This window comes from Scleropages formosus, chromosome 4, assembly GCF_900964775.1.
Source record: "Scleropages formosus chromosome 4, fSclFor1.1, whole genome shotgun sequence".
NCBI lineage: Eukaryota > Metazoa > Chordata > Actinopteri > Osteoglossiformes > Osteoglossidae > Scleropages > Scleropages formosus.
The window spans coordinates 24,904,137-24,917,602 of NC_041809.1; the positions used below are offsets into that span (position 1 = coordinate 24,904,137).

At 47.3% G+C, this 13,466-nt stretch overlaps 1 protein-coding gene across 1 annotated transcript; it reads right to left on the bottom strand.

Annotated features, from left to right (window-relative positions):
• Positions 1–7,911: 7,911 nt before the first annotated feature.
• On the bottom strand, positions 7,912–9,396 carry LOC114910389 (olfactory receptor 10G4-like). Its single transcript, XM_029250871.1, has 2 exons — positions 9,385–9,396; positions 7,912–8,874 (listed from the first exon to the last, which is right to left on the bottom strand). The coding sequence occupies exons 1-2, from the start codon at positions 9,394–9,396 to the stop codon at positions 7,912–7,914; spliced, it is 975 nt and encodes a 324-aa protein (XP_029106704.1).
• Positions 9,397–13,466: the final 4,070 nt, after the last annotated feature.

The following is a 13,466-nucleotide window of genomic DNA, read 5'->3' on the forward strand; positions in this document are numbered from 1 at the left end:
AGGTTGGAGATGAGAATTCTTTAAAGTCCATCAATCTTCTTTATTACTGGATGTCTAAACTGAGTTTTTATAAGCGCCTTCCTCACAAGGATTGTATCTATTGACACAGGGGACTTCTGCAGTAACCAAGACAATTACAGGTGTCATTACACTGAGGATTGAGGGTCCTAAAAAATGTACCAGTTACTAACTCAGTGCTGCTCTCTTTATGCTAACTATATTCAGTGGGAAAAGGATCTCACCTGCAATAACATTGTCTCGACCATTTCTGTAATCTTTTGATAGAAGTGGGCATTGTGGTAAGCAAATGGCATGGCAAAAGTTATTCCTTCTCCTCCTGCACATGCTGTAGCCATCCTGGCTGGGGAAGGACAGCAGAGGTGCCCTTAAATCCCATTTAGACACTCTACATGAAAGAAATGCTGTCCTCACAACCCATCCAGTCAAGGCACGAACAGCCTCTTTAGGATGGTCGAAGACAACACTCTCTTTGGACAGCAAAAGAAAGAGCATCCCGTTAGAATAGGGCAAAGGCTACAATGACACCCATCAGGACTGATGAAGGCAGCTCCCCATCTGTCCAGGGAATTGATAGCTGCTGTGACTTTGAAAATGTACCCACCTTCACATTGTTAGTAAACACCTGTTCCTTGGTGAATGGACATGGAACAAGGACGGGAGAGAAGGAAAAGAAATGGACAGAATCTTTTTCTTTTGACAGTCAGCCTCAAGAAATAAAGTGTCTGGGAACAGTGTCTCTAGCATCTTACATATGCAGTGTTTGACTTGATATGTTGTTCTATGAATTCTAAATTCTGAGACAAAGGCTGTAACCACTTGTCTCAAGCAGGGTCGCAGCAAACCGGGCCCTAGCCCAGCAACACAGGGTACAAGGCTGGGCCCACCCAGGATGAGATGCCAGTTTGTTGCAAGGCACCCCAAGCAGAACTCGAACCCTAAACCCAACGGAGAGCAGGACACGGCCAAGCCACTCCACTGCGCCCCCCTAAATTCTGACATCTCTTCGTAAATGTAATTATTTTACTATAGCAATTTATGTCTGCACAGAAACATGTCAAGGTGACATTGAAGTGAAATGTTAGTGGAAAGTGCTTTGACCTTAACATGGAAAAAAAAATGACATGAAGAGGGAGGACACCTCTCTATAATTTTATGCAGAACTGAGTATCATTAATTAAGAATATTTGCTTCATTGTCAGATGAGAACTACCTAATGTCACGTTCTCCGCATCAGGCACCTCTGCGACACCTGCCGCTCCCTGATGGGAACGACTATAAAGAGGGAAGCCGAGGAAGCCCAGACGCGGAACCTTGTTTTGCCTCCTTGTTTCCCTGCGAACCGTATTCCTGAGAGACCCATTACGACTTCGACCCTTTGCCTGTTTCTTCCTGACCACGTTCTTTGCCTAGCCCTTTCTACGACGTTTGCTGATCGCTTGACCCTCGCCTGCCCCTCGACTACGATTATGGATTCTGATTCGGCTTCCGTGCACGACGATCCGAACACTCTGCACTTCAGTCCGTCCGCGCTACGCGCAACCGTGACAGAAGGTTCCGCCTGCTACCAGGACTCAGCAGAGTATGCGCAACTGCGTACTGCGCTCACCCTGCAAAGCGACTTTTTGGGAACGCATTCCCAATCGTTGCAGCGCATACAAGAAAAGGTCGACGGATTAATCCAGGTCCTCCAAACCGGAGGTATTCTCAACCCCGCCTTCCAGGGTGCACCCGCGACTCCTGCTGAGCCGGTCCCGCCCACACCCCTCGAGGCTTTGGGGACGGTCACAAGGATCGCGACCCCAGAGAGGTATGACGGTTCGCCCGATCAATGTCAGGACTTTCCGATGCAGTGCGAGTTGGTTTTTGAGTGTGAAAGCCCTGGATGGTCAACCCCTGGGTGATGGGGTGGTTGATTCCCGGACGGCACCTCTCGTGCTCGAAACAAGCGCGTGTCATCACGAGAAACTCACCTTCTTTCTGATCCGAGCTCCAGACACCCCTGTCATTTTAGGTTACCCCTGGTTGGCACGACATGACCCCGTCTTTAGGTGGAGTACCAAGGAGCTGGTTTCTTGGGAAAGATCCTGTCACGCATCCTGCCTCACGCTTCCTTGCCGGGCCACGTCGGTGGAAGGGGTAGAGGGCCTTCCCCCGCCGGTCATACCCCCGGACTATGAGGATCTATGAGAGGTCTTCAGCAAGGTCCGCGCCGCCGAACTGCCTCCTCACCGGTCCTGGGACTGTGCTATCGACCTCTTGCCAGGTACCACACCACCTCGGGGCCGGGTGTACCCCCTGTCGTTACCAGAACAACGGGCCATGCAGGAGTACATCAGGGAGGCCCTCGAAGCTGGTCTGATCCGGTCGTCAACGTCACCAGCAGCGGCGGGGTTCTTCTTTATCGGTAAGAAGGACGGGGGACTGAGGCCGTGCATAGGTTACCGAGGGTTGAACGCCATAACGGTCAAGTACCCGCACCCCTTACTGTTGATTACCTCGGCTCTGGAGGGAATCCATGGATCGACCTGGTTCTCGAAATTAGACCTCCGCAGTGCATATAACCTCATCCGGATCCGTGAGGGGGATGAATGGAAGACGGCCTTCTCCACGTCACTAGGTCACTATGAGTACAGGGTCATGCCCTTTGGTCTAGCTAATGCCCCCTCAGTTTTCCAAGCCTTTCTCAACCATGTGTTGTGCGATTTCCTTCATCACTGCGTCATCGTTTACCTGGATGATATACTGATCTACTCGAAGACCCGAGAGCAGCATATCCAACAGGTCCGGGCGGTCCTCAGGCGGCTCCTACAACATCGATTGTATGTGAAGGCAGAGAAGTGTGCATTCCACCAACGCCAAATCTCCTTCCTGGGCTACATCCTGAGCCAGGAGGGAGTTTCCATGGACCCCAGGAAGGTGGGTGCAGTAACCTCCCGGCCTCGACCTACCACGGTAAGGGCGCTCCAGCGCTTCCTTGGGTTCGCCAATTTCTATCGTCGATTCATACGTAATTTCAGCACAGTAGCCGCACCCCTTACCGCGTTAACAGCAAGCAAGGACCGAAGACTCCCGTGGGGGGAGAAGGCGGAGAAGGCTTTCCAGGAGTTAAAAACACGGTTCACCTCCGCCCCCGTGCTGAAACAGCCGGACCCTTCCTTGCCGTTCGTGGTGGAGGTCGACGCCTCCTCGGTAGGGGTGGGTGCAATCCTGTCACAGCGGCAAGGGGACCCTCCCAAGTTGTACCCCTGTGCCTTCTTCTCCAGGAAGATGACCCCTGCCGAGCGGAATTACGACACTGGGAACAGGGAACTCCTTGCTATCAAGCTCGCGCTTGAGGAGTGGCGTCACTGGCTGGAGGGTGCGGTCCATCCCTTTGTGGTACTCACGGACCACCGCAATCTAGAGTACCTAGAGACCGCAAAACGGTTGAACTCCCGCCAGGCCCGATGGGCCCTGTTCTTCACCCGTTTCCACTTTACTGTTTCTTATCGGCCAGGTTCCAAGAATGGGAAAGCTGATGCTTTATCGCGGGTTCATGACCCCGAACCACTGCCCCCCAACCCAGAGGAGATCCTACCCCAGGGATGCGTGGTGGGTCCGGTCCACTGGCAACTCCTCCAGGACATCCAAGAAGCCCAGGACAGCGAACCAGAACCGCCCGGGAGGCCAACCAACTGTGTGTATGTCCCCAGTTCCTTCCGCGCAGCGGTGCTGAAATGGGCCCATGAGGCTCCGGAGGCCGGGCATCCCGGGATCCGCCGTACCCTATCCCTGGTCCAAAGACGGTTCTGGTGGCCCTCGCTGTCCGACGATGTCAGGGACTTCGTCCAGGCCTGTGCCACCTGGGCTCAGACCAGGACCCTGCCCGAAAAGGCAGCGGGTCTCCTACAACCCTTGCCTACGCCGACCCGACCCTGGACCCACGTGGCACTGGATTTCCTAGTGGACCTCCCGGTCTCAGAGGGTAAGACCGTGATCCTTTCTGTCATAGATCGTTTCTCTAAGGCTTACAGACTGGTGCCCCTTCCGAAGCTGCCCACCGCTCTCGAGGTGTCGGAGGTCCTATTCGAGCAAGTCTTTAAACTCTACGGACTCCCCGAAGACATTGTTTCCGATCGAGGTCCCCAGTTCACCTCTCGGGTATGGAAGGCCTTTTGGAGCCGGCTCGGAGTGACGGTCAGCCTTACATCAGGATATCACCCGCAAGCCAACGGTCACGTGGAACGCTTGCAACAGGATGTTGCAAGGTTTCTCCGAGCCTACTGCTCCCAAAGACCCCACCACTGGGCTCGCCACCTGGCCTGGGCAGAGTATGCCCACAATTCCGCGCCTCACACATCCACAGGTATGTCGCCCTTTCAGTGTGTGTTAGGCTACCAACCTGTCCTGTTCCCCAGTGAGACCTCTCCAAGTCCTGTTCTGGCTGTGGAGACATGGCATAAGGAGAGCACCCGCGTCTGGAGGATGGTCCGAGCCCACCTGCTCCGCAGTGCGGAATGCCACAAACGTCAGGCTGACCGGCACCGGCGCACCCTTTCGTTCTTGCCTGGACAAAGAGTTTGGCTCTCTACCCGAGACCTTCACCTGAAGACCCCCTCCAAGAAACTCGGGTCCCGCTACATCGGCCCTTTCAAGGTAGTACGTCGTGTCACGCCGGTTACCTACCGTCTTCAGTTACCTCCTGACCTCCGAGTGCATCCAACATTCCATGTTTCCCTCCTGAAACCGGTTGGGGTGTCCTTGCATCAGCCACCAGTAGAAACAACCTCACCACCGTCGACACTATCCCTCGCAGGGGACGATGTCTACACGGTCCGAGCCCTGCTAAACTCCCGCCGACGGAGAGGTCGACTACAATATCTGGTGGATTGGGAGGGGTATGGTCCGGAGGAGCGGTCCTGGGTAGCTGCTTCGGACATCCTGGACCCCGACCTGGTGGCCGCTTTCCATAGGGACCATCCCGAGTGCCCGGCTCCGCGCCCCCGGGGGCGTCCTCCTTCCCGGCCCAGGGCGTCCGGAGCTGCCCGTGGAGGGGGGGGTACTGTCACGTTCTCCACATCAGGCACCTCTGCGACACCTGCCGCTCCCTGATGGGAACGACTATAAAGAGGGAAGCCGAGGAAGCCCAGACGCGGAACCTTGTTTTGCCTCCTTGTTTCCCTGCGAACCGTATTCCTGAGAGACCCATTACGACTTCGACCCTTTGCCTGTTTCTTCCTGACCACGTTCTTTGCCTAGCCCTTTCTACGACGTTTGCTGATCGCTTGACCCTCGCCTGCCCCTCGACTACGATTATGGATTCTGATTCGGCTTCCGTGCACGACGATCCGAACACTCTGCACTTGAGTCCGTCCGCGCTACGCGCAACCGTGACACCTGATCTTGCCTCCATGTGTTTGTTCTTTTTCCCTTTCATGACCATGCATGTCACTTAAGAACTTCAGGTGTATCTAATCAAGCGCAGTGATAAGTTACTCAGTCACGAGCAACTAAGTAGGCATTTTCCACATTTTAGAGTTAGGTGTTGTATGTCATGGGTCTAGCGGGGTGCAGTGGGTTTGGGTAGGTTTTGCTCTCTGGTGGGTGTGCAGTTCGAAGACCCGCTTAGGGTGCCTTGCCATGGACTGGTGTCCTGTCCTGGGTGTGTCCCCTCCCCCTTCAGCCTTCCACCCTGTGTTCCCAGGTTAGGCTCCGGTTCATCTCAGGACAAGCAGTTGCACACAAGCGTGTGTGTATTTGTTAGATCAGTTTATTGCTGTTATACCACAGTATTGGGTGAAAAGGGAGTTATGCAGTGGCTCAGCGAGCTTGACTGGGTCCTACTCTATGGTGGGTCTGGGGTTTGAGTCCCCCTTGGGGTGCCTTGCAATGGACTGGCGTCCCATCCTAGGTGTGTCCCGTTGTGGACTGTGTTGCCAGGTTAAGCTCTGGCTTGCTGTAACCCCCACCTGGGACAAGCGGTTTCAGACAGTGTGTGTATTATAACAATGACTACATTCTATTAAAAGAATATACATTTTCTTTAATCATACAATAATACAGTTGTATACACATTTGAGCACACAGAGCACGATGGAGCACACTGGCTGGTGTCAGGACAGCAGATGGCGGGCCAGTTGCCAGTTGTCGCTGACTGAGCTCACAGCTTTTCGTGTTGTTCAGCTGCAGCTTTGTGATCCTTAAGTGGCGTCATGTCCGTCTTGTGCAGGTTTTTGTATGCTGTCATTATGACTAAACTCTTTAACAGTGAATTTGTTTCTAACCTGAATAAATGTTCTGATGAAAGCAAAACAAAGTGAGGTGGATGAAACTGCACTTCCTCACTGAACTGAGGAACAAGCCACTGTCATTCTCAGTTAAGTGGTTCTAGAGCTTAAGGAACATAATGTTAAAAGACACTATCACACAAAGCATTCATCTGCATTTCACAAACTCCAAGGCCAATTTGATAAAGTCAAGGTCTCCAGGCTAAAATGTAAACTTTTGTCACAGCAGTAGCTTTTTAGTGCATATGCTCCCAGCTGACATCACTTTTCAAAGTGACCCGTGCAACTTCTGAAATTATTGCTATGGAAGAAAAACCTTTTTCCGGACACCAGATTTGTGTGAAAGCATGTTTTGAACCGTGTTCATAATGTCACTGTTTTGGCAGCACATATTAATGTAAACAAATGTTCATCAGGATGAAGTATGGAAAGAGCTTGATGAGACCGCAGAACATGGACAGTCGTTTTGTTCTGTGTTACAACATGGTCCATCATGCGTGACACTGAAAGTCTTGCTCATGAGATGCAGCTCAACATCTCAGATTGATGTTTTGAAGGACTTTCTTTTTATATTAATTATCTTATTATATTTTATTCAAGCAGTCAATGCAATTAATACTTCTACATTATACAACAAAATAATTTCTCAATTTAAGGGGTTAAGATTCAGCATGTGGACTTACTACAATATTTACAATGGCAACCATGAGCAGTACATAATAAATATTCTGGTCTTTGGCTAATGAAGGCTGGGCAGCCCTGTTTTTAGATATGACTTTTAATAATAGTACGTCTCCTGTTTCATTAATTGTACGTCACCATCTTCGCTACTTTGTAAATCTGAAGATACTGGAGAATTCAGCATGGGACAGAATAGTTAATTTGTTGACTCACGCAGAGAAATTAACTGAAACAAAATTAATTCTTTGGATGAAGTTCCCAAATATAGCAGAGCAGGGTTATCTTATTTACTTTCAATCCTGCATTTTTAAGCACTGCAGCACAGAGCGGAAAGTAATCAGGATTTGTCTGTTCTGAGTTTTATGCACATATTCGTGTGAGGAACATCAGTGCATATAGTGGATAGAAACAAACTATATTTATTTCAGAATCACGCATCTGCAATTATGTCTCTCTTTCCCCTAATGTAATGCACAAACTGTATTCTCTGAGATGTACGTCGCTTTGGAGAAAAGCATCTGTTAAATGATATAGATATTGTGGGAATCCAAGCCGCAAACCATCTTGCTACTCCTTTGAGGCCCTCACACACTGCTGCCAGTAGACTTCTGTTTCGTACCTTGCTATAATTCTTAAAGGGTGGACCTCAACCTCATAAAGCAATCTTAATTGATGAGTTCCCAATACAGGACAACAAAAGCTCTATTCATAAAACAAAGCCTATAATATTTCTTTCTCTTCCTCTTATGCATTACTTTCGAGGCATAAAATGCAAAACAAATGACAACTGGTCTACACTGAATTATTGTACAAATTAAAAAAATATGAATATATCCCAATGTAAAGGCTTTGAAGTTTTCTTGCACTAATCATGTCATATTTATTCTATCAAAGGGCTATTTCTGCTGTTGCTCAAAAATGCAAAAAATGGAAAGCTAAGATACTACTTTATAGCTAATGCACGGTTCCTTTTCAGTATTTGAATCAGCCTGCTCCTGATCTCTTTTGTTCTGAAGCAATAAACAGTTGGATTCATAAGTGAGGGTACAAGAGTTGAGATTATCATTAGTGCATTCCTCTCTGTCAAATTCAGAGTGACACCAACTCTTGTTAACAATCCCGAAACTAATTTAGGAGCATAGTAACAGAACACAGCAACAGCGTGACTCAGACACGTGCTGATCATCTGCTTGCGACCCTCGGTGTCAGCCAGTCTCACCACAGTGTAGATGATCTTCACATATGTTGCCAGGATGAGTGGGAAATGTCCACCCAGCAGCCACATGACCAGAATGGTGGAGGGCACAAAATATGGTTCTGGGTCAACGCAGGCAGCCCTCACCAGAACAGGATAATCACAGAAGCTGTATTTGAGGAGGGGCTGGCAGTAGGGAAGTCTGTCAATGATTCCTGTCAGCACTCCTATGACTGCTATACCAATCATCCAGGACAGGGCAATTAGTGCAAACGTTCGTGAATTGGTGAGGATGCTGTGGTACCGCAGTGGATTACTGATGGCAATCATGCGGTCAAATGCCATCAAGGTCAGGGCAAAACAAAGACAGATATCACCCAGGTGGTACACAAACATGCGAGAAATACATGAGTGATATGAAATGTTTCGGACCCCAGCAAGCAGCAGAGCGATCAGAGTTGTGCTAGCACTGGTTGTGAACATGATGTCAATAACAGCCAGGTTACAAATGAATATGTACATTGGCCTGTGCAGGTGCCTATCTGATGCAATGATACATATGTTAGTACTGCTACCGAGCAGTATAAGGGAATATGTGACCAATATTAGAAGTCCAAGAATCTTCTTATTGGGCAGGTGGTCTAACCCAGTGATTATAAACTCTGTAATGCGCTGTGCTGTGACATTTGATTCCAGCATTTCCCAACATGTCTGCAAAAAATACAGAAGAACATTATAACTTTCACTGAAAATCTTTTTGGGAGATCATTTTAAGCAACAAGTTGATGTGGTTTCTTGCTTCTCTACAGAAATAGAAACATTTACATGCAGCTCACATAAGAGGAAGTTTTAAATCTTAATTTTATACATTATATAATAGTCCATATTAATACATTGCAATTTGTTTTGGAGAAAAGTGTCAGCTAAATGAATAAATGTAATTGTAAATGTCAACATATTAGAATAGCTACTTACGTATAGGTTGAAGATGAGACTTCTTAAAAGTCCATCAGTGTTCTTTATTACTGGATGACTAAACTGAGTTTTTATAAGGGACTTCCTCACAAGGATTGTATCTGGTGACACAGGGGACTTCTGCAGTAACCAAGACAATTACAGGTGTCATTACACTGAGGATTGAGGGTCCTTAAAAATGTACCAGTTTCTAACTCAGTGCTGCTCTCTTTATGCTAACTATATTCCGTGAGAAATGGATCTCACCTGCAATAACATTGTCTCGACCATTTCTGTAATCTTTTGATAGAAGTGGGCATTGTGACAAGCAAATGGCATGGCAAAAGTTATTCCTTGTCCTCCTGCTCATGTTGTAGCAACTTTATCATGTTGTGGCTGGGGAGGGCAGCAGAGGTGCCCTTAAATCCAATTTAGACACTACATGAAAGAAATGCTGTCCTGACAACCCATCCAGTCAAGGCACAAACAGCCTCTTTAGGATGGTCGAAGACAACACTCTCTTTGGACAGCAAAAGAAAGAGCATCCCGTCAGAATAGGGCAAAGGCTACAATGACACCCATCAGGACTGATGAAGGCAGCTCCCCATCTGTCCAGGGAATTGATAGCTGCTGTGACTTTGAAAATGTACCCACCTTCACATTGTTAGTAAACACCTGTTACTTGGTGAATGGACAGGGAACAAGGATGGGAGAGAAGGAAAAAGAAATGGACAGAATCTTTTTCTTTTGACAGTCAGCCTCAAGAAATAAAGTGTCTGGGAACAGTGTCTCTAGCATCTTACATATGCAGTGTTTGACTTGATATGTTGTTCTATGAATTCTAAATTCTGAGACAAAGGCTGTAACCACTTGTCTCAAGCAGGGTCGCAGCAAACCGGGCCCTAGCCCAGCAACACAGGGTACAAGGCTGGGCCCACCCAGGATGAGACGCCAGTTTGTTGCAAGGCACCCCAAGCAGGACTCGAACCCTAAACCCAACGGAGAGCAGGACACGGCCAAGCCACTCCACTGCGCCCCCCTAAATTCTGACATCTCTTCGTCAATGTAATTATTTTACTATAGCAATTTATGTCTGCACAGAAACATGTCAAGGTGACATTGAAGTGAAATGTTAGTGGAAAGTGCTTTGACCTTAACATGGAAAAAAAAATGACATGAAGAGGGAGGACACCTCTCTATAATTTTATGCAGAACTGAGTATCATTAATTAAGAATATTTGCTTCATTGTCAGATGAGAACTACCTAATCTTGCCTCCATGTGTTTGTTCTTTTTCCCTTTCATGACCGTGCATGTCACTTAAGAACTTCAAGTGTATCTAATCAAGCGCAGTGATAAGTTACCGAGTCACAAGCAACTAAGTAGGCATTTTCCACATTTTAGAGTTAGGTGTTGTATGTCATGGGTCTAGCAGGGTGCAATGGGTTTGGGAGGGTTTTGCTCTCTGGTGGGTGTGCAGTTCGAAGGCCCGCTTAGGGTGCCTTGCCATGGACTGGTGTCCTGTCCTGGGTGTGTCCCCTCCCCCTTCAGCCTTCCACCCTGTGTTCCCAGGTTAGGCTCCGGTTCATCTCAGGACAAGCAGTTGCACACAAGCGTGTGTGTATTTGTTAGATCAGTTTATTGCTGTTATACCACAGTATTGGGTGAAAAGGGAGTTATGCAGTGGCTCAGTGAGCTTGACTGGGTCCTACTCTATGGTGGGTCTGGGGTTTGAGTCCCCCTTGGGGTGCCTTGCAATGGACTGGCGTCCCATCCTAGGTGTGTCCCGTTGTGGACTGTGTTGCCAGGTTAAGCTCTGGCTTGCTGTAACCCCCACCTGGGACAAGCGGTTTCAGACAGTGTGTGTATTATAACAATGACTACATTCTATTAAAAGAATATACACACACACACACACACACACACACACATTTTCAGAACCGCTCGTCCCATACGGGGTCACGGGGAACCGGAGCCTAACCCGGAAACACAGGGCGTAAGGCCGGAGGGGGAGGGGACACACCCAGGACGGGACGCCAGTCCGCCGCAAGGCACCCCAAGCGGGACTCGAACCCCAGACCCACCGGAGAGCAGGACTGTGGTCCAACCCACTGCGCCACCGCGCCCCCTAAAAGAATATACATTTTCTTTAATCATACAATAATACAGTTGTATACACATTTGAGCACACAGAGCACGATGGAGCACACTGGCTGGTGTCAGGACGGCAGATGGCGGGCCAGTTGCCAGTTGTCACTGACTGAGCTCACAGCTTTTCGTGTTGTTCAGCTGCAGCTTTGTGATCCTTAAGTGGCGTCATGTCCGTCTTGTGCAGGTTTTTGTATGCTGTCATTATGACTAAACTCTTTAACAGTGAATTTGTTTCTAACCTGAATAAACGTTCTGATGAAAGCAAAACAAAGTGAGGTGGATGAAACTGCACTTCCTCACTGAACTGAGGAACAAGCCACTGTCATTCTCAGTTAAGTGGTTCTAGAGCTTAAGGAACATAATGTTAAAAGACACTATCACACAAAGCATTCATCTGCATTTCACAAACTCCAAGGCCAATTTGATAAAGTCAAGGTCTCCAGGCTAAAATGTAAACTTTTGTCACAGCAGTAGCTTTTTAGTGCATATGCTCCCAGCTGACATCACTTTTCAAAGTGACCTGTGCAACATCTGAAATTATTGCTATGGAAGAAAAACCTTTTTCCGGACACCAGATTTGTGTGAAAGCATGTTTTGAACCGTGTTCATAATGTCACTGTTTTGGCAGCACATATTAATGTAAACAAATGTTCATCAGGATGAAGTATGGAAAGAGGTGATGAGACCGCAGAACATGGACAGTCGTTTTGTTCTGTGTTACAACATGGTCCATCATGTGTGACACTGAAAGTCTTGCTCATGAGATGCAGCTCAACATCTCAGACTGACGTGTTGTTATCTTTAATGCAAAGTTTCTATAATCATATGAAGTACTCCCTTTTGAAATTAATCATCTTATTATATTTTATTCAAGCAGTCAATGCAATTAATACTTTTGCATTATACAAGAAAATAATTTCTCAATTTAAGGGGTTAAGATTCAGCATGTGGACTTACTTCAATTTTTACAAGGGCAGCCATGAGCAGTCTATAATCAATATTCTGGTCTTTGGCTAATGAAGTCTGGGCAGCCCTGATTCTAGGTGTGACTTTTAATAATAGTACGTCTCTTGTTTCATTAATTGTACGTCACCATTTTTGCTACTTTGTAAATTTGAAGATACTGGAGAATTCAATGTGGGACAGCATAATTCATTTGTTGACTCGTGGAGAAACAAACAGAAACAAAATTAATTATTTGGATGAAGTTCCCAAAGGTAGCAGAGCGGGGTTATCTTATTTACTTTCAATCCTACATTCATAAGCACCGCAGCACAATGCCATATAGATATTGTGGGAATCCAAGCTGCCGACCATCTTGCTACTCCTTTGATTCCCTCACACACTGCTGTCAGTAGACCTATACTCTTTTCATTAAAAACTGAAGACCCTCTTCCTTTTAACAGTAATTGAACTAAACTTAACAAAAATCTATAGTGAAAAACATAAACAAGTACTTGATCATCTCACCTCAGTAGAAAGAAAGACCTTTTTAGATATAATAAAAATATGTCACAATACACACACACATTTTCAGAACCGCTTGTCCCATACGGGGTCGCGGGGAACCGGAGCCTACCCGGTAACACAGGGCATAAGGCCGGAGGGGGAAGGGGACACACCCAGGACGGGACGCCAGTCCGTCACAAGGCACCCCAAGCAGGACCCGAACCCCAGACCCACTGGAGAGCAGGACTGTGTTCCAACCCACTGCGCCACCGCACCCCCTATGTCACAATATATAGATGAAAACACAATTCCTAAGCTCCGCCTTTTCTTGTATCTAAAAATCTAAAAATCTCACTCTAAATGCAAATTCTACAGTTCTGTTTCATATGTTGCTATAATTCTTAGACGGGTGGACCTAAACCTCTTGTTTACTTGTTATCTAAAGAGCTCAGGGTGGGGCCTACATTGATGGCAACAGATTTTTATCCAGTCCTCTTACACAACCTTCTTAGAGGAGTCTAAGAATACATTTTATCCACACTGGTAATGTGAATTTTGATGTTTTTCATTCATTCTGGAAAATGTGCTATATATTGACTTAAAACTTACCTCTCCATCTTAATTGTTTTTGTGTAAACATCATGTTCTTTCAGTGGGTTTAGTACCTTGCTCAAGAATACACACAGGCTACAACCACTTGTCTTGCCTTGCAGCACAGGGTGCAAGGGAAAATGCCCGAGACAGGACACC